The sequence below is a fragment of the Barbus barbus genome (assembly GCF_936440315.1).
Source record: "Barbus barbus genome assembly, chromosome: 22".
Lineage (NCBI taxonomy): Eukaryota > Metazoa > Chordata > Actinopteri > Cypriniformes > Cyprinidae > Barbus > Barbus barbus.
Genome location: NC_136750.1, coordinates 20,642,161 through 20,666,436, shown reverse-complemented (window position 1 = coordinate 20,666,436; position 24,276 = coordinate 20,642,161). Strand labels below are relative to the sequence as shown.

Here is a 24,276-nt window from a genome sequence, read left to right as displayed (position 1 = left end):
TCGATAAAATCGATTATGAAAATCATCGACAACGATTCTCATTATCGATTAATCGGGTCTGCCCACAGTGCACGTCCAACCTCAGCTGGTTAGTCAAATTACGGCACTGAATAATGCATTTCTATGGACAAAATGCATCTAAAAATAGTGGAGAAAACAGAATGAGATTCTGCCGGAGAAGCACGTGATCCAAGCTGCCCAAAACATGATAATTCTTTATTTTAAGATTTAAGTTAATGCATAAGAGTAATGGCTTGCCCTGTCAGGCGCTTTGACAGATGCGTGTGCGTCCTCAGCGCAAAAACGTTCAGTTTACGGTCATATCCTTATCTATAAATGCCACAAATTCACGCGAGCATATCCATTTTTGCATAAAGGTCCGTCCAGACAGTCTGTGTTAAGTTTAAAATACCGAATGAGCGCCGGCGCGGCGGGCGCGCGCACGCGCGTCAGACGGACAGAACACAGTAGAGAGGGAGACAATTAATAGGCTTTTCAGCGCAAACATATCCATTGTGCTGAATTATCTGTTGTTGAAAGTTAATTTAAGGTTTAAAATAAATTAAAATATTTTATGAGTAGGAACTTTAAAGGGATAACAGCGTGTAATTGTCTGTCTGAATATAAACATGAGACGCTCCATAACGGCCTTTTACAGGATAAAGAAATGACGAGGTGACTGTGATCAAAGTAGTTCCTGCAGAACATTACTCTTACCTGTTGGTTAACACTGAGTTTGTGTTTTTATTCGTCTTTATTATTATCTTTATTATTATTATTTAATTTTTAATAGAGGTTTAAACTATATTCAATTTTTACAATGCTTAACAAATTTATGTAAGTTTAACAATGTTTATGTAAGGTTTGTGCCACTGCTGCTCTAAAGTAACAGTATTGGTGATAACCAAAATCATTTTTCGGCTTTCTGTACTGGTTAGTACTCCAATATGTGTAAGCTCTTTAGTAACAGTAGTAGGCTATTTTTAATGCTATAATATCATTATTGCTGTTATCTATGAAAGAAAACCAGAGCACTTATTTTTTCTTGTATTTTTTATTTGAGTTTTTTTTTTTCGCGATACCCAATTGCAGTCAAAAAGTACATAAACAATACCAGCAAGAATGCAAGCTGTTATGAGGCCATTTTTTATTATTATGTCTAATAAATGACAATAACATTTTTAAATTTAAACAAATTTTTGACAAATTTCTAAAATATGTTTTCTCTTTATTATGCTAAGTGGTCTAATAAATTAAGCACTGTATGTTTTCATAGCATTCAGTTGTCACGTTTGTTTGAAGGACATTGGGCAGAATGTGGAATAGTGTTTTTTTTGGTCAAATTTTTTTTTAATCCGATTAATCGAAAGAATAATCGGCCAACTAATCGATTATCAAAATAATCGTTAGTTGCAGCCCTAATATATATATATATATATATATATATATATATATATATATATATATATATATATATATATATATACACACCTCAATACTTGTTGCTTTAAATAAGGTCTTTATATAAATTTTTGATAGAAAAAATAATTAATAATGAAATTTATGATTTTGATCATTCATAATTTCTTTAAAAAAAATAATAAATACAGAAAACAGACAACAGTCAGTGATTAAATAAACTAATTATAAGCAACTAGGATTGAGTATCGAAAACCGGTTCCAAATTTCCAAGAACTGGGTATTCGATAAGGTGCATGCATTTCGATTCTGCTTAATGATTCCTGCGTTCGCATTTTAATGGGATTTAAAACAATTTTAGTGCAGGAACGGAAAGAACTTGCACCTTGTTTGAGTGCAGCGCACACATCTGAAGCGCAAACACAGAACAGCAGTCTCTGTGCGGGTTCCCAGCCTGTATTCATTCTCTAACCATTCCGTGCATTTCCACAGCAGAAAAGGTTGTTCCGGGCTGGAACGGACTTATTTATCGACCAGTATGCAGAAAAATACGTCAGTGTATCATCATAAACACAGCTGTTTTTTTTTTGTCTTAAGTGAACGTAAACAGACGAGAAAGAAAACGAACGTGTACAGTATTTTTAGATCTGTGCGCATTTGGTGTTAAAGAGACAGCAGCCTAATAAACGTGCTGCCTGTCATTAATGCTAATCAAAGAACAGAAGAAAATCATTCACTGACCTTAACATCTTTAACTTCAATAATCTATATTTTATGAAAACTATGCCGTTTTCAACTTTTAATTACAGTTTCTGTAGGCCTACCTGAAATTTGGTTCAGTTGTATTTATTTATGCTATTGCTAATTGATTTGTTTGTTCCTGTTTTATTACTGAGAATTTACGGTCTTTAAACACTTTAATCTTTGACATTTATATTAGGTCTAGTTGTTTTTGCTGTGGTATTTTTGTTAAAAGTGTAGGCAAAAGTTCCTCTTGTAGGCCTAAGTGTTCTGTAGGCTGCTGATTTTTGCTCATGTTATTCAACTGCAACAGAATGCTTTGTAAAAAGACAATAAATGTTTGACTTCATTTTTTTTTTAATCTTATTGGAATCGAAACAAGGAATCAATAAGAAGAATCGGAATACAAATTCAAACGATACCCAACCCTAGCAACAGGACAAAAGAAAGAAAAACACTACAGTATAACAAATTGATACAAAATGCTACATACATTGTATAAAATAATCAAATGTATAAAAACATTGCATATTCTTCACTGCGTAAATTAAAATAATTTTCATTTTTACACTAACTATCCTTTAAAAATCTTTTTCTATAATAGTATGTAAAAAACCTGGAGTAAATGAACAAGGCCCTATTGAGAATGAAACCATAATTCGCTATTTGCTTACCTCTCACAAAGCTGTACAGTCAAAATGAAACTGATTCCTTCAATCACTCCAGTACAGACCACAATATAAACCTTGCAGAGCTCAGACTGCATGCACAGGCCAAAAAATCTAATAGTGAATCACATGATTTCAGAGAAATATCTGGCAGACAGTGACTGAGAGCCCAACTTACACTGTGCATGCCAAGCAAATGTTGTTCTAATAGAATATGACTTGGTAAAAATGCTCTTACAAGTGAGAGCATGGTGCAAAATTGAATTTTTGCTTCAAGGGGAGAATCTAGGATGTACTTGTCTATGCATGTGAGCTCTTCAATCTTTTACAAAAAGCACCAAGAAATCAGCTTGTGTGGTCCTGCAGGACTCTGAGTTGCTAATGCATGGCATGATTACATATCTTGATGCAGTTAGTCGAAACGGTCAGGAAAGTGACATGTCTAAATACCTTTTTTTTTCCCTTCAAAGAAAGGCTTGCAGAAAAATCACGGCTTGCAGAAAAATCACTTCAAACATGTCTGCATAATTTGTGCATGCACAGAGTCTACATTAATGGGTCTTTTACCTTCTACATGTCTCCTGACAGTCCACACAGCATTGGGGTTACCAGGCAGTTCAGAGACGGCCATTTCTGAAACCTGAAATACCATGCATTCGTTAACACATCAAAATATGAATAGTCTGTGGAAAAACCTACAATCTTAACCGTAAAACCACATACAGTGCGAAGGACGACTTATTGAATGCAGTGGGTGTCAAATTTCCATTTTGCAAGCATGTTGTGAAAGCTGCTACGGAAATGCAAACCTCCAGTCCGTGTCTCAAGACTCTCAGTGTAGACCTGGGTCCTCTGCCACACGCCACATATAGCTGCGGGGTGTCTTCATTAGCCAAATCAGCAATCTGCAAGTACAGTTACACACAAATTCAACACCACTTAGGAATTTTGGAGTAGCATTCTTCAATTACATAAGTGAACTGATAGTACAAAGAGGAGACAAAAAAAAGAAAAGAAAAAAAAAAGTCAAGTGTTTATATGCTCAATTACCCATACTGATGTCTGACTAAACACTCTGCAATTTGGTAACTACAAAACAAGCAGTTCAATATTGCAGTCCTCCAAGCAGTTATTCATTCCAAAACATGTGTTCTCATGCCAAATTGTAACACATTCACACACCTGGCAGGACATGATGGGAGAAAGATTTTCTTGCTCGTCGACCAGCACAAGGTTCTTAAGGGGGCGAGGTTGGAAAAAGAATGTGTCTCCCTCCTCCAAAGGCATGGCAGAGGAAAACTCTGGTTCATCGTCATCATCACCCAAGTGGGCAATCTGATACAGGTAGCTAACAAACAAACAAAAAAAATTATTTAAAACAATGTGTACTATAGTGCAGAATAACGAAAAGCTTCAGGTTGAAGAGAACCCATGAGAAGTATGGTTACACTGACACCTAGTAGGCTTCGGGTAACTGAAACTACTGCTCCCACATTCCTCCCTCTTATTATCAGCTGCTGTAATCTAGTCACTACATTGAAACTTGGGAAAATACCACCGAATCTGAGATATTTAGTTATTTTTAGGTGAATGAAAGAATGTGCAAGACAGAAAAGGGACTTACTGGTTTCCAAACTCTGTAGCAACAAATAAGAAGCCAGTCTTCAAAACACACATGGCTGTAGCCACTGGGATGGTATCAAAATACTTCATCCTGATCTCAGTAACCTAAAATATGAATAGATATTTAATCCATGTCACTTTCCAGCATTTCAAGCTCATATGAGTGTATTCTGAAACCAGATTTCTCTCCTGTCATTGGAAACTATCAATGTTTAATTAGAGCTTTCACATTTGCCTAAACGGTATAAAGTAGGAGAACTTTTCAATGCATTTTATTTGCATAATTTTATATTCAGCATCAACTGTGTTCAGGTAATGTCATACACCCACATTTCTTTAAAGCAATAATGTTTTTACCTGGACATTTTCGGTTCGAAATTCAGACTTTCCGTGTTGAATTTAAAACAGCTAAAGTAATTAATGTAATTACACTTTGCTTCAACACCTTTAGTTCTGAGCACTCACCATCTCCTCATCAGTTTCCAAAGTAACCTTAAAGATGTCTCCCTGTTCTGTCTGGGCAAGAAAGAAAAACATGGATTTTGTCTTGTGGGTGGCAGAGCAGACAAAGATCATGCCTCGCTCAGGATCATCCAGGTCATTCTGAAAGAGAAAAACGCTGTGGTCACAACTCACATCTGTTTAATTTATTCTGTAAACACAATGACTGAGAACTAAACAACCATACGAGGTCAAAAGGAATATTAGGATCAGAGATCTTTGTGTGTCTCCAGTTAAATAGTCAGAGAAGAGACATGAAAAGCTCATCATTTCAATACTAATAGCTGTTTAGACTTCGAGGTGATGCTTAGTTGATTGTGCTCAAACAGAGAAACGCAAAGGAGAAGACAGCACAAACTCACCCTTCTGCGTGGGATTGGGCAACGGATGTCTGGTTGGTCCCCAAAGTTTTTGTAGGTGATATAGTTCTCAGAGCAAATGAGCACACCGCTGGGACCATCCGAACCACCAGGAACTACGACCCACAGGGGAAAAGGTCAGATTAACACAAACTCATAAGACACTAAGCTACATTTTTCTCCTCTAAAAGCAAAACTTTCTTTGCTGAGTCCAGGAAGATCAGATATCAAAACAATCTCTTCACCAAACAGTCAGAGAAGAGACATGAAGATATTCATCATTTCTGACAACGCAACAAAGAACATTACCGTTCAATTGTTTGAGGTCTGTAGGATTTTAATGTTTTTGAAAGTAGTCTCTTATGCTCACCAAGGCTGCATTTATTCATTAAATTATACAGTAAAACCACTAATGTTGTGAAACATCACAACAACTTTAAATGTTTCCCGTTTCAGTATTTTCACGATCCTTCAGAAATCATTCTAGTACGAAGATATTCTGCTAAAAAAAAAAAGTTTTTTTTTTTTTCAGGATTCTAATGATGGATAAAAAGAATTAATTTGAAATAGAAATCTTTTATAACATTATAAATGTCTTTACTACTGTTCAATTTAATAACGTTTAATAAAAAATAATTCTTACTGACCCCTAAGTAAATTTAGAATCACTTTTTTTTTTTTTTACACCAATTATCTCGACCGCAATTATGGTGAAATAAGAGCTACATAAAAACTGTGTTGTGCTAAAATGTGTAGCAACATTGTCTATCTTGTGAATCTTTATCTAGCATTTTGACATCTTGACATTCTAAAAAGATCAGAACCTGTGATGAGGAAGTTGCCGTGTTCCTCTAGCGCCTCACTGTACTTGCGCACCACATGGTTGAGGCCCAAGTCCAACTCATAGAAGGTCAGAGTCTGCTGTGTATTTGCCGCAGCCTCTCCGGTGGGATCGTTATCTGCCTCCTGCAAAATCATTTAACAGTATGGGTTAGAGACATATCACCTAACTGATTATATTATGAAGTAGTATCATGGCATTGGCTACATGCAAAAACACCCCCAATCAGTAAAGAATGGGTGTTCCTTACTCAGCTAGCTGCTTGTTTACATCCTAGGCAACTTAGGTGGGGAGTGCCCAATGTAACGATTGGTCAGGCCACTAATGTGAATTTTATTCCTCCACTAGTTCAGTGGTTCAACTTTTTTGACTCAAAAGGCCCATCCCTGTCCAATACAATATTCAAAGACCTCCCTCATATAGGCTAAGATTTTTCTGATTTTGAGATTAACATTTTCATTTAGATTAGAACTTGAATTTGTTCTTAAGAAATGTAATATTTTAGCTACTTTTAAATCATCTTGCAGTACCTTTGGGAGGTTTCAGACCCTAGCCCTCTGGTTGAAAATCAATGCACTACAAGAAAGACACTGACCTCATAGTCCATCTCCAGGCAGGCAAACATGGGGTTCTCAAACCCCACATCCACACCAACCACATGGTAAACAAGCGTATTAGCCTTGTGGGCCTCCAGAGGAGAGGAGATGGTAAGGCGAGCAGCTGCATCTCTGTTCAGGATGTAAACCAACTTCTGCTTCTCTATGGCACCTAAGAAAATGGAATGTGGATAGTAAAAATGCAATAACACAATTTTCAATTAAAGGAATCGTTCACCCTAAAATAAAAAATTACTGAACATTTTCAACAGGCCTCCATAATATAGATGAGCCTGTTTCTACATCCAAACAGAATTGGTGAAATTTAGCATTACATATTCTGCAGTGAATGGGTGCCATCAGAATCTAGAGTCCAGACAGCTGATAAAAGCACCACAACACATCTACAATATTCCAGCCCATCAATTAATGTCTTGTGAAGCAAAAAGATGTGTTTTAGCTAACAAATCCATCAATAATACACTAACTTTTAACCGTCACTTATGGCCAAAATACCAGTTAATAATAATGCTCCCTCCACCATAAAAAGTTCATCCTCTGTTGTCCTCACATCAAACGGTCAATTCTGGACAAAATACTATTCAATAATAATGCATCCTCTACCGGAAAAAGTCCATCGTCTGTTATCCTCTTAAATCAAAATCCACTGAAATTTGTTTAGAATCGTTTTGGAACATTCACTTGTAAACAGAGCTTGATTTTTTTTTATTGACTCAGATGAGATGCCTTTCACTGAATAAAGCAATATGATGGACAGAGGACTCATATTTTAGATGGAAGTTAAAAACGTCTTTACAAACACAGTTTTTCGCTTCATGAAATGTTAACTGATGGACTGCAGTTGTGTTGATTACTTCTTGACTATTGTGACGGTTTTAACTCTTTGAACTATCATTCTGACGGCACCCATTCATTGCAGAGGATCCATTGGTGAACAAATGATATAATGCAAAATTTCTCCACAATTGTTCTAATGAAGAAACAAACAACTACATATTGAATAGCCAGTGGGTGAAAAAATTCAGCAAATTTTCATTTTGGCAAACAAGTCCTTTAACTGCTTTCCTAATGCATGTCAAACGGCTACAACCTTGTAATCTTTACTACACAGAGTCTGTAGTTTTACCTATCATAAAAGCTCTGCCCTTTGGGTCCACAGCGAGGAACTGCCCTGGCACGATACGCCTGCAGCCGCTCTTGCCGAATGTCTCCTGGTGTATTTTTTCAAACATGTTCTTGGAAGGATGGTACTCCAAGATCACAATTCGGCCAGAGTCACTTCCGACCACAATATAATCTATTACAAGGTGAGAGATCCATAAGAATGAATAAATCTGTATATATATGAACTATGCAAAACAACAATTTGAACCAAGCTACTAACCTTTAGTTCCACCTGTCAACCTGAAAGCCATGAGGGACCGGATAACACCAAACACCTCCATAGTAAGCAGCGTGTGGACCTTCCCCGTGTTGGCATCAGGACGCAGCAGTTCCAGAATTTTCCCACGGGAAACAACAATCTCCTGCAGCTTAGTTCCTAGTAAAAAAGGAACGCCAAAGATTTAAAGGGGTCATATGATGTGATTTCTTGTTTTCCTTTTCTTTAGTGTGTTATTTAGCTGTTTGTGCATGTATACGATCTGCAGAGTTACAAAGCTCAAAGTCTCCCACAAAAGGATTTATTCTAATCTAGAAGAGAAGGCTGATCCAGACCGGGCTAAAACGACTCATTCAAACATGACCCCACGTCTACGTCACGATGTGGAAATATCTGCGTAATGCATAAATGAACACTTGATGAATTACACTTTTGTGAGAATAGAATATTGAAGTGGAGATCGCTAAACTGCAAGCTAACTGGAGTTTTCAGAAAGCAAGAACGTTTATCCACAGTGGAGAGAGCGTGCGTACACATGGTTGCCAGGTTGACAAAGATAAGTAACACAAATAGCATATTTACGTATTGCGCAAGTGGGAAGCTCTATTTTGGGGATTACGTCTCTTTATATCAGGCAACCCAGTTGTGTTCCTCTGCGGCCAGATTAAACCTATATATTATTGTAGTTATAGTTGTAGCCTATATATTATGCCGATTCACAATTTTTTAGAAACCTTGCACTTTTCTACTCCATTTTAAACGGTGTTCTTGTATTCAATTTAAACGTGGTCCACTGCTGCACACATGCCACAATATCGATACAGGGCCAGCTGTATCGATACTCGTATCGTCAAATCTCTGTGACGATACATCGTCGTACCGATGTATCGAAACACTGAACTAAATGCCACCCAAATGTTTACGCAAAGAAAGGCGGCGTGGTTTCAGTAAGCGCAGTAGTATTGATGCAGCCATGTCAGGGAGACGCTGTGCATTTCTATGCGAAAGCAAAAGCACTTTATTTGGACCTCCGAAAGTAGATGAAATTAGGAATCATTGGTTAAGATGTGTTTACAACAGAACAGCACAACCCAAATGTTTGAATTTGTGCAACACATTTTATGGATGACCATTTTGTGAACCTAGGAGAGCACAAGGCTGGCTGTGCACAAAGCTATTTCTAAAAAATTATTTAAAAAAAGGATCAATTCCGACTTTGCTATGACAATCTGGCGCTTCTGAATCAGTGACTAAGTTTGTTTTGTAATTTGTTTAAGTATTTGCTATTGATTGTTCAAATGCGGAGTTATGCGCAGTATAGAGTAAAGTGTTGTGTGTGTGGGGGGAGTCAACTGTCTTAACTGCGGCTTGTGTACTGCTAATACATACGAGCATCATCACTGTGTCTGTCACGCGACCCTTTCGGCCTTGAACTGATGGTAAAACTAAGGACATTATTAACTGTCTTTATATTTACTTTAAAAACTGAAGCTCGCGATTATTGGTAAGGCGTGACATTTCCAACGCGTGCTTGTGGTGTTCAGCCAATCACAATGCACTGTGTCAGTTGGCCTATCAGAGCAGACTGCGCTTGTCGGAAGGAGGAACTTTGTAGAAAATAGGGATGCAACGATACCATTTTTTCAGAACCGAATTTTTTTTTACTTTTTTTAAATAGATGTAGAATTTCTATACTTCTCTGTGTTGACCTGATTGTCACTCTTTTGTGTGTTAAACACAATCTACTACATATAGATGACTTAATTTTAATGAAAAATTATATAATCATAATCTATGACAAAAGATACTCTAGTTTTATAAAACCTAGTGAAACATTTTTAACTATTTTTAAAAGTGAATAAGTGTAGGACTAAATCTGATAAATGGTACACATTGCTCTTTGTATTGTTGTAAAATGCATTCATGAAAAAACAAGCAAATACATTTATATATAAATATATGCTATAAAATTAAAATACATTTCTTTTAAATCTATAGCACAGTAATGAAGGCAGCAACATATGATAGATAGGACAGAACAAGAAAGACTATTAATAATCTTTCATTACGCAAACGTATTATAAAACAAAAGGCTCCAATATAGAGCGGCACAAAGCACGTAAGCGCATCCCGTGCGCAGAATGATGCGCTTGAAGCGACACGGAGTCACAGCGCGCAGCCCTCTGAGTCCGCACTGAAACGTTCAAAGTACTAAGGGAAAAGATATTGATGCGTAGTGTATTAAATCTGTGCGTTAGTTTATTGATCCTTTTCTTTTAACCGTTTTAAACCTCAGTTACTGTGCGCTCTTGAAGAGAGTTTGACTGTCGTAGCCGAACGCAACACGCAGTTTGATTGCTGAATGGAGGATGACAGACAGACGCAGCGGAGAAGAGTTTACCTGAACTTGAATTTAACGACTTAAATATTCATCTGTACCTCAGATTAAACTATGGAACAGCTTCAGAACACTTGAAATATAGTGCACGAAAACTTTATGGTGCTTTATAATGTTTTTGTGCCTTTCGTGTGGCTCAACAATAACAGAAAACTATAGCCTACACACAATATCGGATTTGGATCGGTCTCTTCTGACCGATACCCGACAGGGATGGAAATTAGCACCCGCCACAAGCCAAATGCGGGTGATTTTGTGTTGTGGTGTGTAAACTCGCTTCACTTACCGGCCACCATGGCAGGTAAATAAAAATAGCATACTTGTTCACCCGGACGGCGGACACTTTTAGAGGAGGCACACCTTCAAAAAAAAATGTGGCGTTACATCGCAGGCGTTAAGAGGTCTGCAGAGAAAACATCTCAGGAGGAGCCAGTGGACAAAGAGGCGAAGGTCAAAAAACATTTTTTTAAAGAACGATGGAGAAAAGCAGACAATGGGGAGTCCCGTGATTGGTTAGTTTACGAAGAGACATGTCTGACAATGTTCTGCTCGGTATGTCGTCAACACGCTTCAGAAGATGCCAAAACTAATAGTTTCATTGTTGGGACTAAAAACCTAAAACTGGAAGCCAATAAAGACCACGAATCATCCAAATGCCACATCCAGGTAAAAAAGAGAGCACAGGGAAAAGCAGCCCCGGAGAATACGGCTGCCATGAAGGCACTTACCAGCCTGAAGACGGCCCAGTTGGATAAGATGATAATACTGTTTAGGAATGCCCACGCAATCGCGAAAAAAGGAAGGCCATTTCAAGATTATGAATGGCAATGCAAGTCTTTTTTTTTTTTTTTTTGTCTATGAAATGTTAGATTAAATAAACTGCTTAACTATTGTAGATCTTGTAGTATTAATTTTCACATGCAGTTACACATTGTCGGTTAAAAACAAGAAAGTGGCTGGTAAAAACATTGAGTGGCTGGATTTTGAAATCCACCAGCCACAGTGGCCTGGGAACAAAAAAGTAAATTTCCATCCCTGATACCCGAACCGCAGAAAATGACCGTATCGGATCGATGCATCCCTAGTAGAAAATGACGCGTTTGAGAGAGGCGGAGCATAGAGGAACTGCAATAATGTACAATATTTGAAAAATAATATGTTTTTTGAACATTAAAGCATGTCAACATATTCTGTTACACCAAACACAAAATAATGATCTTTAAAAAAAGCATCATATGACCCCTTTAAACATCGTGCTTAATTTTCAACGCTTCAAAATAAAATTATCACTATTCTTGGAGTTACCCTAACAAAAATCCACCCAGGAAGTGTTGTTGTTCTGTGATATACCTGAGAAGTTGCCATGGATGGCATGGGAGATGCCAGTTGCCCGCTGCAGGGTCAGGTTGTACAGAAACATGGCTGCTGTCACTGGACCGTCAGGCTCAGGAGAAAGAGCTTAACCAGCACCTAACAGCAAAAGCAAGTCATACAGACATTGAATAAGCAGTCCTCACTAGTTAAAAAGACTTATATAAACGGGCCAAAACGTGTTTTTATTTAAATCCAGTGTTTTGCACCTGCTGGGTTAGGTAATAGAAAATATCAGTAACCTGATATAAATGTCAATGGAAATCTGCATAGTCAAAAAACACAATTTGATTAACGCGATCATGCAGCTAACAAGGTTAATTTGTTTTCTTGTTGTTTTTCTACAGAACATCTGATGCCTATCAATTTTACTCATTATAATGAATTTATGTAATTAAACAATTTAAAAAAAAAATTATGAAGTGTTTAAACTTATTTTAATTAATTTTATTTTTAATGTAATTAAATGCACTTATTTTAATTAATAACGTATTAAAATTAAATTATTTTCAAGAATTGTATTTGTAATGTAATTATTTTCAACAAATAGTAACTATAATAATGTATGCATTTAAATTAACTTATTTTTAATTAATTTTATTACAAATTTTCAAGATCTCTCCGCTCTTGTGACCAATTGCTTCTTTCTGTTCCCCGGTCCCGTTTAAAGACAGCAAAACGACTCGTAAGGCAAAAACTAGTGATCATCTCAAGTCATTGCCACAGATACGTTACGCATAAAGCACTGCATAGGTACAATTACGTTCCATATATGGTCTTATTAAAATAAATACGTTGGATTTCAAACACAAAGTTTAGGGTAAACATTGTATTTTCATTAGTAGCTCTATGGCAAATCATATTTATGTAAGTTTGGACAAACAGAGCAAGTTTTTAACTTTCACTTCGGATCGTTCGTCGAGTTATAACATATATGGAAAAAAACAATTCGCTAAATAAGTGTTCTTAAAACTTTAAATCATGAAACACAAAATCAGCACATATTTTCTGTAGCAAACGGCGCATCATTAGCCGGTCGGCTAACAAACTTTATAGTCAAAATAAAGGTTATTACGATCATTTCTGAAAACAAATTTTAGTACGACAAAGAAATATGGGTTATTCGCGAAATGTATGAAAACTATTTACCGAATTACCAACCAGGATTTTGTAGATTTCAATCAGATGATAAACTTATATATTTCATTAGCCTGGTCGCTTGTTATTTGAAACGGCGCTGGAACGACAGAGGGCCTCCCAGTTCTGTGGCGCACATCGGTATTGTCCAAATACATGCCTGAGCGAAAAGATCGAACTCAAAAAGAGAATTGATAGAAACATGCTAGAAAAACGACATTTCTGTTTTTCATATTTTCAGATTTTTGTGGTATACTATTTTATTCAATTCTAACTGTTAAGTTTAACGGAGGAGTGAAAGAACAGATTTTGAAATGTAACGTAATTACCATGTTAACCTTTTTTTTTGCCAAAGCGTTACTGTTACTACAATAAAAAATTTAAAGTTTATTGACTAAGTACTTTAAATTAAACAAAAAGGGCGAAAGATTATGAAAGCTTTAGACCATCTGAAGGAGGTCCCATAATGATCTACCATGCAGGTGTGTTGAGGCAAGTTGGAGCTAAACTCTGCAGGACACCGGCCCTCCAGGACCGAGTTTGGACAGTCCTGATCTAACCTATGATTTTTGGTTCAATGAAGACGAATCGGTTTTATAATAGAGCGCTTTAAAAAAAAAATGTATCGTCTTTAAAATAGTATCACATTATTTTGAAAAGAAGGCACCCTAAGTTTGAACTCTCTCACACTTCTTTCTTTTTTTCTTTCTTTTGCGTGTGTGGTTACGGAAATCCCAGAAACTAACCACACCGTGAAAGCAAAATGTTTCACTTTTTCCATTACAGTTTAAAACAATGACCAAATTTATATAACTACCCTTATTTTTAGTTTAAAATTGCACGAGATTTAAATACCTCAAATAATGTTTTTAGTTGAATGTTTATTTATTTTTGTTAGTAATTAAGAGTGTTTTTGTTTGTTAATGTTTCTTTTTCTTTTTATTTGTATTATTATTTTTATTAGTATGATTTGCATGGCGTCCCCTATTCATTTAGTATTTATTCATTTATTATATTGTTTTTATTGATGCTTCGGAAGTATTGCATGTAAAACAATAGTACCAATGAAGTTCGTTCCTAATTTACTGTATTCATTTACAATGAATTTGAGGTTGCTCAAGCAACAAACACCCGGAAAAAAAAACTCAGTATAGCAGAAACAACGATTGCAATGCTACCCAAATTTGTCTGTCATTTACGACCAAATAAAATAATTTAAAAAGTGTGTTGAGTTCGAAAGTTTACACCCTGTTTGTTGTCGTACAAGTAGCATTTCCACAAGGCGGCGGCAGTAGTGCATCAACTGAGATTTGTCTGGAATGCACTTTGAGAATTCATTCCATATAGAATGCCACGTATTTAAACCATACTTGAAGGAGAGTTACAGCCTGAAAGCTACTCACACGTTTGATACCGAATCTCAATATTATAAAAAGTCATTTATGTGTCTGTTGGTTGTACAAAAGTTTTTTCTTTCAGAACAGTGATTACGTTTAACAGACAGATATGAATAGACGAGATACATTAGAGAATACATTTATAGAGAGGGAAAAAAAAAAAAAAAAAAAATATATATATATATATATATATATATATATATATATCTTATACTTTGTGGACAGTTTGAATTAATAGTTATTCTCCGAGCATCCTCAATATCAGCACTTTGCGGTCTGCTGTGAATACCATCTGTTCCAAATGCATCATGGGAAATGTAGTTCAAAAAGCTGCTGGGCTCTCACGCAACACCTGATACCACCTCACACAACTTTTCTGATGTTGCTTATGTAAATGCATAAGAAAAAATGTATTGGGTTAGTCACTCAAATAAATGAAAAAAACAAAATAGCGGTTCCCAGTTTAGCGATATATAATTTAAAGAACTACACATCCCAGTAGATTGTTAACGCATTTGGAGAATTTTGGGTGAGGGTGTCTTGTTGAGGGGAGGGGAGGGGGGCAACATACATAGACTGCACGCAGCGTAGTGAGAGTTACATTGTGTACATTATCCAAGGGCTTAGAGACGATAAAATAACGGACAGCAGGATAAAACCCTAGTGCACATCTGCATCAGAATACTACGTGAACGCTGGAAACGACCACCGGCAGAGAACTGATGTGAATAATCATATGGAAGACGAATGCTGTTCATTTAGTGCAAAATCTACAACAGTCTGTAGAAATTTACATTCCAGAGAGGAGGTGAAGTGGGTGTCTTTACATCCCAAAACTGCCCCAGCTTTAAGAATACACCACGATGAAGGGCTATGCATCCTAAGAGGCATTGCAAGGTAAGGAAAGCATGCGAGCATCATCAAATTTGTCATTTGTGTGCATTGTGTGCAGTATAACCTGTTGTGGTCAATGCTTATGTGGTTTTCGTTCCTTTAATGTCTCGCCCCTCCTTTTTTATTTTTAAAGCAGATAGTCCCAGATTGTGTAGCTAGAGTGGTCCCTGACCCGCATCATGCATAGAGGCACTCAAGAGGGACCCATGGCTTGCCCCTTTGTGTCCAACCCCATCTCATTTATGTGAGGGTCTCATTCCACTCTGAACCCACCCTTACCGATCTGCCAGCGTTGCTTAGATACAGGAAAGAAAGAGGGGTAGTAAAGGATTTTCTCGGGGTTGATGTGTTGGGGTGACCTAATCAAGTCTTTGTCTCATCCTTATGCAGTTTGTTCAAAGCAGACACAACTCAACTCCAAAGATGTGGATGTAAACTCAATAAAGTGAAATCAAAATAAGCAGTATGTTGACCAGAAAGACCACCAAAATATGTTTTATTAACCCATCCTATTTTTTTTTTTTTTTATTATGGAAGCTTATGGCAAAAGTGCAGGATTTCCTTCCCATTTTACAGACTCAGTAGAATCACTATAACTTAACATATTTAACGTGACTGTATTGGAATTTAAACATCACTTGTTTATTAATAAACCATGTGCTTTAAAGATTTTCATAGCTTTCGTGGGTTTTAGCAGACAAAATTTTCCATGACCTATTCACCAAAGAACTATCTACATGGTTAGATCAGTTATGACAGGTAAACTGATAGTTATTAATGGTTATAGGCTAGATATAAGATTGAAATATGTTTTTAATTTATCATATGTAACAATTCTGGACATATTGAATAAGCTGTGCCTAGTATCACATACTAATAATACAATATAATCCAAGTTATACTCAGCTATAGGTACTAACTGTTTAAGGTTTAATTACATGTTAGTTTATTTACTAGTATTTGAATTCTGTTCTGTTATAAATGAAACAAAAATAATTTTGGTAGATCATTGTAAGAGGCTCTTTTTCTGTAACATTGAGGCCATTTTGTGATGATTTAACTGTTAATATCTCTCTGTAAACAGCTTCTGCTGCAACACGTCTAATTCATTTCTGATTCTGTCGTGACATTCAGTTTGTCCTTTGCTAATTGCTCTCTTTTCAGTGACTGGATTTAAGAAGACAGTTGCTGTTTGTCTCTGGTGATAGGGCTCTTTTTGATTTGAAGAAATGTCATTGAAGAAATGTTTTACTTTAAAACTAATTTACTTCTGCTATAGTAAATTTCACAAATAATTACAAGAAATGGCACGTAACACATTGAATTAAACCGTCAATTTTGAAGTAGAAAGACTGAAGTAGTATTTCGTTGTAAAACATTCTCCGATAACCCCCCCAAAAACAATATATTTATTTATTTTTACATTGATATAGACGCATGCGGTCAAAATAAATCTGTTTTGCAGCTCACTATGGTTATCAGTCCACAACAGAGCAAGTGGCCAAGCTCAAGTTGAGTTTAATATGAGTTTAATATTTAATATGTAATTTTTCCCAAGGCATAATGGAGGACCATCTATTTCTTAATATATCTGCTGCGACATTATGCAGAGCGACTCAGTGCTGAAACCATATAATGAATAAATCATTGCATTGAATATTTTAATCACCTGATGTGTTTCTTAAACAAGCATGTCCTTGAGTTGAAATTGCAGTTTGAACTATTCAAATGTCACAAAGGTGTAAGAGAGAGCATACAGAAAAGAACTTTGCATATTGAGATATTTGAGCAACTGCTCTATTAGACAGATGTTCATCATCTACTGTAACTAGGTTAACATAGTACCTGGGGAATTTCAGGAGCCAGCAGAAGTCCTGCTGACTTAGCCTTAACTAGGTTAACACCGCGTACAGAGCAAGCACGCTGTCAAAGAGTCACATATCAGAGCTTTTAAATAGGTTACTCTATAGGAAACCTTTTTCAATCAGGAATTTAAATTGGTTAATTCACAGAGCTTTGACAGCAGGGTTACCTGAAATCCACTTCCATCAACCTAAATAACTCAACTCAGCATTTACAGTTACAGCACTTGCAACATTTTACCGTTATGTTTGTATATTAATTTGGAGATCACATGGATAGTACAGAAAATAGCAAATAGGGCACCTGCTGCTGAACACACGAGTTATCTGTAGATCTGTATTCTTATGTGTATGTGTGTGTGCATGCATGAGTTCTCTGGGTTTCTCTTTCCCTGAGAGACCTGCTCCCAAACCCAAACAGATGGAAGACTTTTCTTTCAGATGCTCATCATATCAGATCACTGAAAATGTAATGGTTTTTACAAACAGCAACAGTCCCAGAATATCTTTTTGAGTTCAGACTAGACGGAAACATGACACTCTCAGCTCTCACTGTCCTCTCAAAATCCTAAATTGATGTTCCTGTCCAAAATGATTGGCCTAAAAATTGCTTGTAAATATTTCATTATGCTATATTATCACCAAATCTTGGATTCAATCTTTTTGTCAGCTTCTTTTCTTTCAATTAGTACAGGTTTGGTATTTCTTATTGGAACTAATTGGTCTTAGGCCTCATTGATCTGAGCTATGTACCTCAGTTTTGAGTGAAAAAGCATAATTTGTGGATCATTTTGGCAATGTTCACTCAAAAACTGCTAAGTAAAAGAAAACAAGTCAATAAAAAGATTTAGTCCAGATTTTGTTTGATAATAATATAGCATAAGGAGAAATTTATAAGCAATTTTTTGAAGGCTATAGTCATGTTTGACCAGGAACACTAGAAGTGTAAATATGTGGCAAAAAAAACAAACAAATTTACAAAATCATAATTTGTGAATAAATTTGACAATGCTCACTCAAAAACTGTGCTAATTAAAAGAAAACAAGTCAATAAGATGATTGAATTCAATATTTAGTTATAATATAGCATAAGACATTTATAAGCTACTTTTTGTAAAGTAAATAAAATTTGAAAAAGTACAAAAGTAAAACATTTTTTACAATTTTTAAAAGTTGTTATACCCTCTGTGAGAGAGGTCCAAAGCGATGACATTAACTAGCATTTCATTTTTGGGAATAACAAAATCCGGGTCAAAATGACTGAAACACAACATGAGAGATAAGCACATTAGATTGATTCGATTATTGCAGTTTGACTTTGAGCAAGCGCACACATCTGTAGCATACCTCATTTACTAATTGTAAGTTCATCCAAATTAAATGTTAACAAAATAGCTCTAAGGTTTATTCTAATTTTGGAAGTTGACAGTTTTCATAAAGGTGTAATAGACGACGTACAACCTTTCAATCTGTCATTGCAGGACTTTCATGGCATCTGGATATAGCGTGAGAAACATTTCAGTGAGGTGGTGAAGTAAGGGTTAACTGTGCCAGTAATGTGGTGTTCTGGAGCCAGCGTTGTCCCTGGTTTTCCTCTCGATCGATGGGCTCTGCGACAGGCCTTGGCATCTGGCCCCAGTCTAGGTGGCCTTAGAGGATCTCTACTGATGAGTCAGGGAGAGAGAGACATTTCTGAGCACAGGAGAAGAAATACTTTGTCATATAGAGAAAGTGATGAAAAACATCATTAAAAGAAGACGGCACAGAAAGAATGATTGAGAGAATGGAAAGGTAGGATACAGAAAATGGCCACAGTAAGCTGAAAGAACATCTTTTTCTGTACTTGCCAAATAGAAAGAGATACTGTAGATACAGCCACAGATGCATGGATAATTCATGAATATGCTACAGGGACACAGCAAGGAGATGTGAGGCGTCAAACCTGTGCAACAGAGACAAGGTCAGTGAGGAGCAACTGAGTAATTGAGGTCCACATATTGACCACATATTGTATTCATTTATGGGCTTTTAAGGAAGACTTCAAATTTCATCTCAAAGTTCATAGTTTAAATCATTCCAAAGAAAGAAAAAGGGATGCACCATATTAAAATGATGGCAAATACAGATAAGATTTAAATATTTCACTATTAAAATATATTAGATGTAAAAGAAATAAACTTTATGAAACAATTTTAAAATGCTACACATAAATGAATGCATCACAACATAATGTACAGTATGCAAAATGTATATTTTGACATTTGCTATTAATTTGAAAATATCACTTTTAAATTTGTTTTCCTATAAACAGATAAAAAATATATTTAGAAGAAACTAAAATTTTCTTCAGAAGCAAATATTTTTAAATTTAAAGAACATTCTTGGATAAATTTTGTCAGCGAATATGTTACTTATTTTAAGCATAAACCTCATTCAAATTAATATTTTATTTCTTATTTTCCAGCAGCCAATATTTGCAAGATTGATAGGTCACTTGTTTCACCTGTGATGATGCCAGAAATCAAAGTCAATGTTTCTGAATAGGACCTTACACACACACACAAACACACACACACTGTCTTTTGGAGCCTGAAGCAGAGATGGGGGTGCTGAGTCAGACACTTGGGCAGCTGCAGCTGTTAAGAGCTCCCACGGCACACAAACACAAATTTCTGGTGAAGCAGTTTATGCGAAAATAAGACATGGTGACTGTACCATCCATCGCTGCTGTTATAAACAGATCTCTCCTGTCTCTCCTATACAAGCGTTTTGAGCTCCTAGTTCTGCATGATGTGTTTTCTGCTTCTTTGAGATTATTTCTGCTCTGATTTACATTCTAAAATAGAGAGCTACAGAATTTCCCAGGCCTTTGAGATGAGGACTGTTTTCTTCAGCATTGTAGAGATGTGTCTGTGGCTTATCATGGTTGCTCATAATAGATCATCTTCTGCTGGACATGCAGGACATGACTGGTGGCATCCCCTGTGGATTTGATTTGTCAAGAAAGGCATGATGAAGGGTCAACAGTTGCTCCAGGAGAATGTGACTCATTGCCTTTGGGCACAAATACAATTCACGGATTGTATGCTGTTAACTGATCAAGTGCCTCCTCAGGGCAGTGTCCCAATTAGCATGGATATGAAATACATTCTCAGAGTTAAACGAAAGTGTTTGCAACTGTCAAATCAGATGCCATGGAATGTTTTTATGTTAAATTGTTATAAATTTGGTAAGAATTTTTTTTAGACGCTTTTTATCTGTGCCCAAGATAATCGTGACATTAAGTTAATCAGGCAGAAACTTGTTTGGATGAGTCAAAATAGCACCTAAGGTTATATCTAGTTTTACTTTCATATTAGGTGCACAAGGATAAATTAATTTTCCCTCGCGAGGGTATAAAATAAGACAAAACAGAAAAAATAATGAAATAAAAATGAGATAGCCAGCATTTCCTGAGAGGCAGAATGGGAAATAAACACAACTGAAGCTGAAGGCTACACATAAAATGAATTTGAGACTTGAATTTGATTAGAGAGGCAGGCATCTCTCATTTCATTTTCCGTCATTTTAGTTTGAGGCTTGAAGCTCAAGTGGAGTGAAAGGTTATAGTTTTTTGTGTTTAGTGTGACATATGAGACATTTTTGTGATGCAGAAACTATAGTAGCTTAAGGCACTTAGGTTAAAAAGTTTCATTTCACATGGCATTTTCAAGTCAAGTTCTGTATTGTGAGCTCAGTTTGGGATTATTTATCTGAAGAATAAATTCTGAGAGAATAAATCTGAAGAAACATTGATGACGTACACCAGCAGTAAAAAAGTCAGAATGATGGCCCATTTATTATTAGGCCACATTCCCAGAAATTAAATGCAATTCCTTTAGCAATTAAGTGACCCTGGACCACAAAACCAGTCATAAGGGTCAATTTCTCAAAACTGAGATTCATATATCATCTGAAAGCTGAATAAATAAGCTTTGCATTGATGCATTGTTAGGATCGGATATATATTTGGCCGAGATACAACTATTTGAAAATCTGAAATCTGAGGGTGCAAAAAAATCTAAATATTGTTTTTCAAATTCCAAAATCAAACATTACGTTTCGATATATTTACGGTAAATATAAATATGTAATTTATACATTTACAGAATATATTCATGGAACATGATCTTTACTTAATATCCTAATGATTTTTGGCATAAAATAAAAATGGATAATTTTGACCCCTACAATGTATTTTTGGTTATTGCTGCAAATGTGCTACTTAAGAGTTTTTGACAGATGGTCCAAGGGTCACAAATGTCGATTGAACTAAGAATCAATGAACGAAAGCTTCTGAGCGTGGAAAACACATTCGGCTGACACCAGATGGCATTGGAAGAAAATGTTGATTTAAATAGCTAAATCATAATTTTAGTCTACTTTTTAAATGAAAAAACACAAGACACAATAATCATACTTTTTTCCCCAGAGAGGTCTAACAAGCAATAATGTATCCAGCTTTAAAAGGGTTTAGTCCATTAAATATGAAATTAGATTAAGCCTTAGGGCCAAGCCGTTGAAAATGACTATTTTATGATTAGATTAATCCTCAGCCGGGGAGAGAGTGCATTATTTGTCAGTACATTAACCCTAGAGTCACTGGACAGGCATCGGTTTCCCTCCCTGCTTCCAGTCTGATCATAGACAGCACAAAACTGGAGCCGTCGACTGTTGAATACGTAAAAGAACAACCTGTCCAGCAGCGAGTCGGAGAGGATGCAAGCCCACCCAGTATGTGAATGTCTGCTCTTTTCTTTCAATTACATTTCCATTGCAGCCAGCTGTGAGGTTTCGTTGCCAAGGCAACTCAGACACCCACTCTACAGTGTTCGGCTCACCCTTGCTGAGCAGGCACATTGGTCAAGACCCACTAAAAGCGACCGAACATCAAAAGAAAGAGTAAGCTAAGGTCAGTGGATGTTTTTGTGTCTGATACCTGTGTATGGCCGAAGAAGGAAGAAATGGAGAATTTGGTGGTAGTGTTATCATCTGAATTTGTCCTAGAGAATGTAGTGCAAGCATGCGTTTGTATATGTATATGGAGTCAAGAATCTGAGTAATAATGTTTTGAGAGAAAAGTCATGTTTAGATGTGTCGACCAAAAGCGAATAATAATGGTATACATATCTACAATAGTTGCCTGCTGTTTGTTGTGACTCTAGCAACTGTGTGCTGACGGCTTTATAAACGAGAAGACTGTCATTTTCAGATATTGGATGTGGTAGGAGGATGTGATGCTTGGTGAGAAAATGAAGCATGAATTGAATAGATGGGGAGCATAATTCAGCTTTAAGAGGATTTTGCCTTTCATTTCAGATTTTATAGCCTCTATATATATGGTGTGCTGACTTCTATACTTTTTTTAGACGGTGCTATTTTGTGCATCACACTTATATGCTGGGCCTGAGGTATCAACCACGCTCTCTTAACATTTTTACTTTACAAAGGTGGCTATGAAGATTCATAGAGGTAGCATACATTTATGTAAACAACAATAACACATTACATTCAGTTCAGTTACAGTAATTTTGAAGCTTGTACATAGAACAATTAATAAAAATGTGAAATTATAAATAAAAATCCAGCTAAATGATTAACTTTTTATTAAACACAAAAGTTTTTCAAGTTTTGGAGTTCACTATGAGGCAGTGTTGGGGAGTAGTTATATGCAACAGTACAAGTAACAGTAATTTAATTACAAAATATTTTGTAATCATTTACAGTTACTGAGACAAAATGTGTAATTAATTTACAGTTACTTATGGAAATGTTAACGATTACAAATGGGGGTTACATCTGAATTAGTTTCACGTACAAACCCACATACTGATTTAATTGACTTCTTTCATAAATTGCAGTGACTGCTCTAAAATACGAGACACCAATGTTTCAGGAGTTTAGGACACGGAATAGGACACATGCTTATTCGATAATTTTCTATTTGGGTTTATATATGCTTTATTTTTTAAGATAATCAGTTTTTTTGTTTTTTTCAAGGCATTGTTAGATGCCAGTGTTTCCTGTAATAGCTATGCAAAGATTTGATTTCAAAAACAGTATCATTGCTATTAAACTATTTATTGTTATGATTTTATATCTATTTAATCTCAGAACAATCTCAAAGTAAAAAGAGGTGCTGATTTTGTGGTGGCTATGCTTTAAATGAAATTATTGTAATCTTAAAGGATTTTGGAAGTCTGAGAGTAAACAGTGTTTAGAACTGTAAGATTAACCCATGCCTGGTTTAAATGTTTGCATATGATTAACAGTTGAAAATATTACAAATTTAGCAAAGTTATCAAATGTTATCAGTTACATTTCTTTTAATAAAGTAATTGAAATAGTTACACTACTTATTACATTTTAAATAGGGTAAATTTATAATCTGTAACATGTTACATTTCCAAACCTTCCCAACACTGCTATGAGGTAGCCATAGTATGGACACTATATTATCATAACATTGACAAACCATAAATAGGCCTACAGTAATTATTTGTCATGTTGTGATACATTTACACATCCGAAATCCGAAATATATTACAAAAAGCGTCATAATTTTTTTAACTGTGCAAGACGAAACTCAACCAATTGCTCCCATTTAGAAAAAAAAAAAGGATGTCGTTGAATAATTCGCACAATGTAGGATATATATCATCCACTCAATGAGGAAAATTCAAGCTTATTTGTGACCTTGAACCACAAAACCAGTCTTAAGTCGCTGGGGTAAATTTGTAGCAATAGCCAAAAATACATTGTATGGGTCAAAATTATAAATGTTTAATTTATGCCAAAAATCATTAGGATATTAAGTAAAGATCATGTTCCATGAAGATATTTTGTAAATTTATTACCGTAAATATATCATAACGTAATTTTTGATTAGTTAGCCTATATGCATTGAACTTAATTTGGACAACTTTAAAGGCGATTTTGTCAACATTTTTTTGCACCCTCAGAATTCAGATTTTCAAAAAGTTGTATCTCGGCCAAATATTGTCCTAACAAACCATACATCAATGGAA

General features: G+C 35.8%; 1 protein-coding gene across 2 annotated transcripts in view; it reads right to left on the bottom strand.

Annotated features, from left to right (window-relative positions):
• LOC306888068 (splicing factor 3B subunit 3-like) overlaps positions 1-13,206 on the bottom strand; it is a 33,247-nt gene extending 20,041 nt beyond the window's left edge. The window contains exons 1-12 of one of the 2 annotated variants that reach the window (XM_079446192.1): positions 13,069-13,206; positions 11,899-12,018; positions 8,154-8,309; positions 7,896-8,066; positions 6,748-6,920; positions 6,136-6,277; positions 5,315-5,427; positions 4,917-5,054; positions 4,453-4,556; positions 4,011-4,176; positions 3,638-3,733; positions 3,396-3,468 (exon numbers count right to left, since the gene is read on the bottom strand). In XM_079446192.1, the coding sequence (XP_079302318.1) occupies positions 3,396-3,468; positions 3,638-3,733; positions 4,011-4,176; positions 4,453-4,556; positions 4,917-5,054; positions 5,315-5,427; positions 6,136-6,277; positions 6,748-6,920; positions 7,896-8,066; positions 8,154-8,309; positions 11,899-11,968 (1,402 nt within the window). In that variant the 5' untranslated portion in view covers positions 11,969-12,018; positions 13,069-13,206. The remainder of the gene's footprint in view (positions 1-3,395; positions 3,469-3,637; positions 3,734-4,010; positions 4,177-4,452; positions 4,557-4,916; positions 5,055-5,314; positions 5,428-6,135; positions 6,278-6,747; positions 6,921-7,895; positions 8,067-8,153; positions 8,310-11,898; positions 12,019-13,068) is intronic. The other variant, XM_079446193.1, reaches the window with a different exon arrangement.
• Between the last annotated feature and the right edge of the window lie 11,070 nt (positions 13,207-24,276).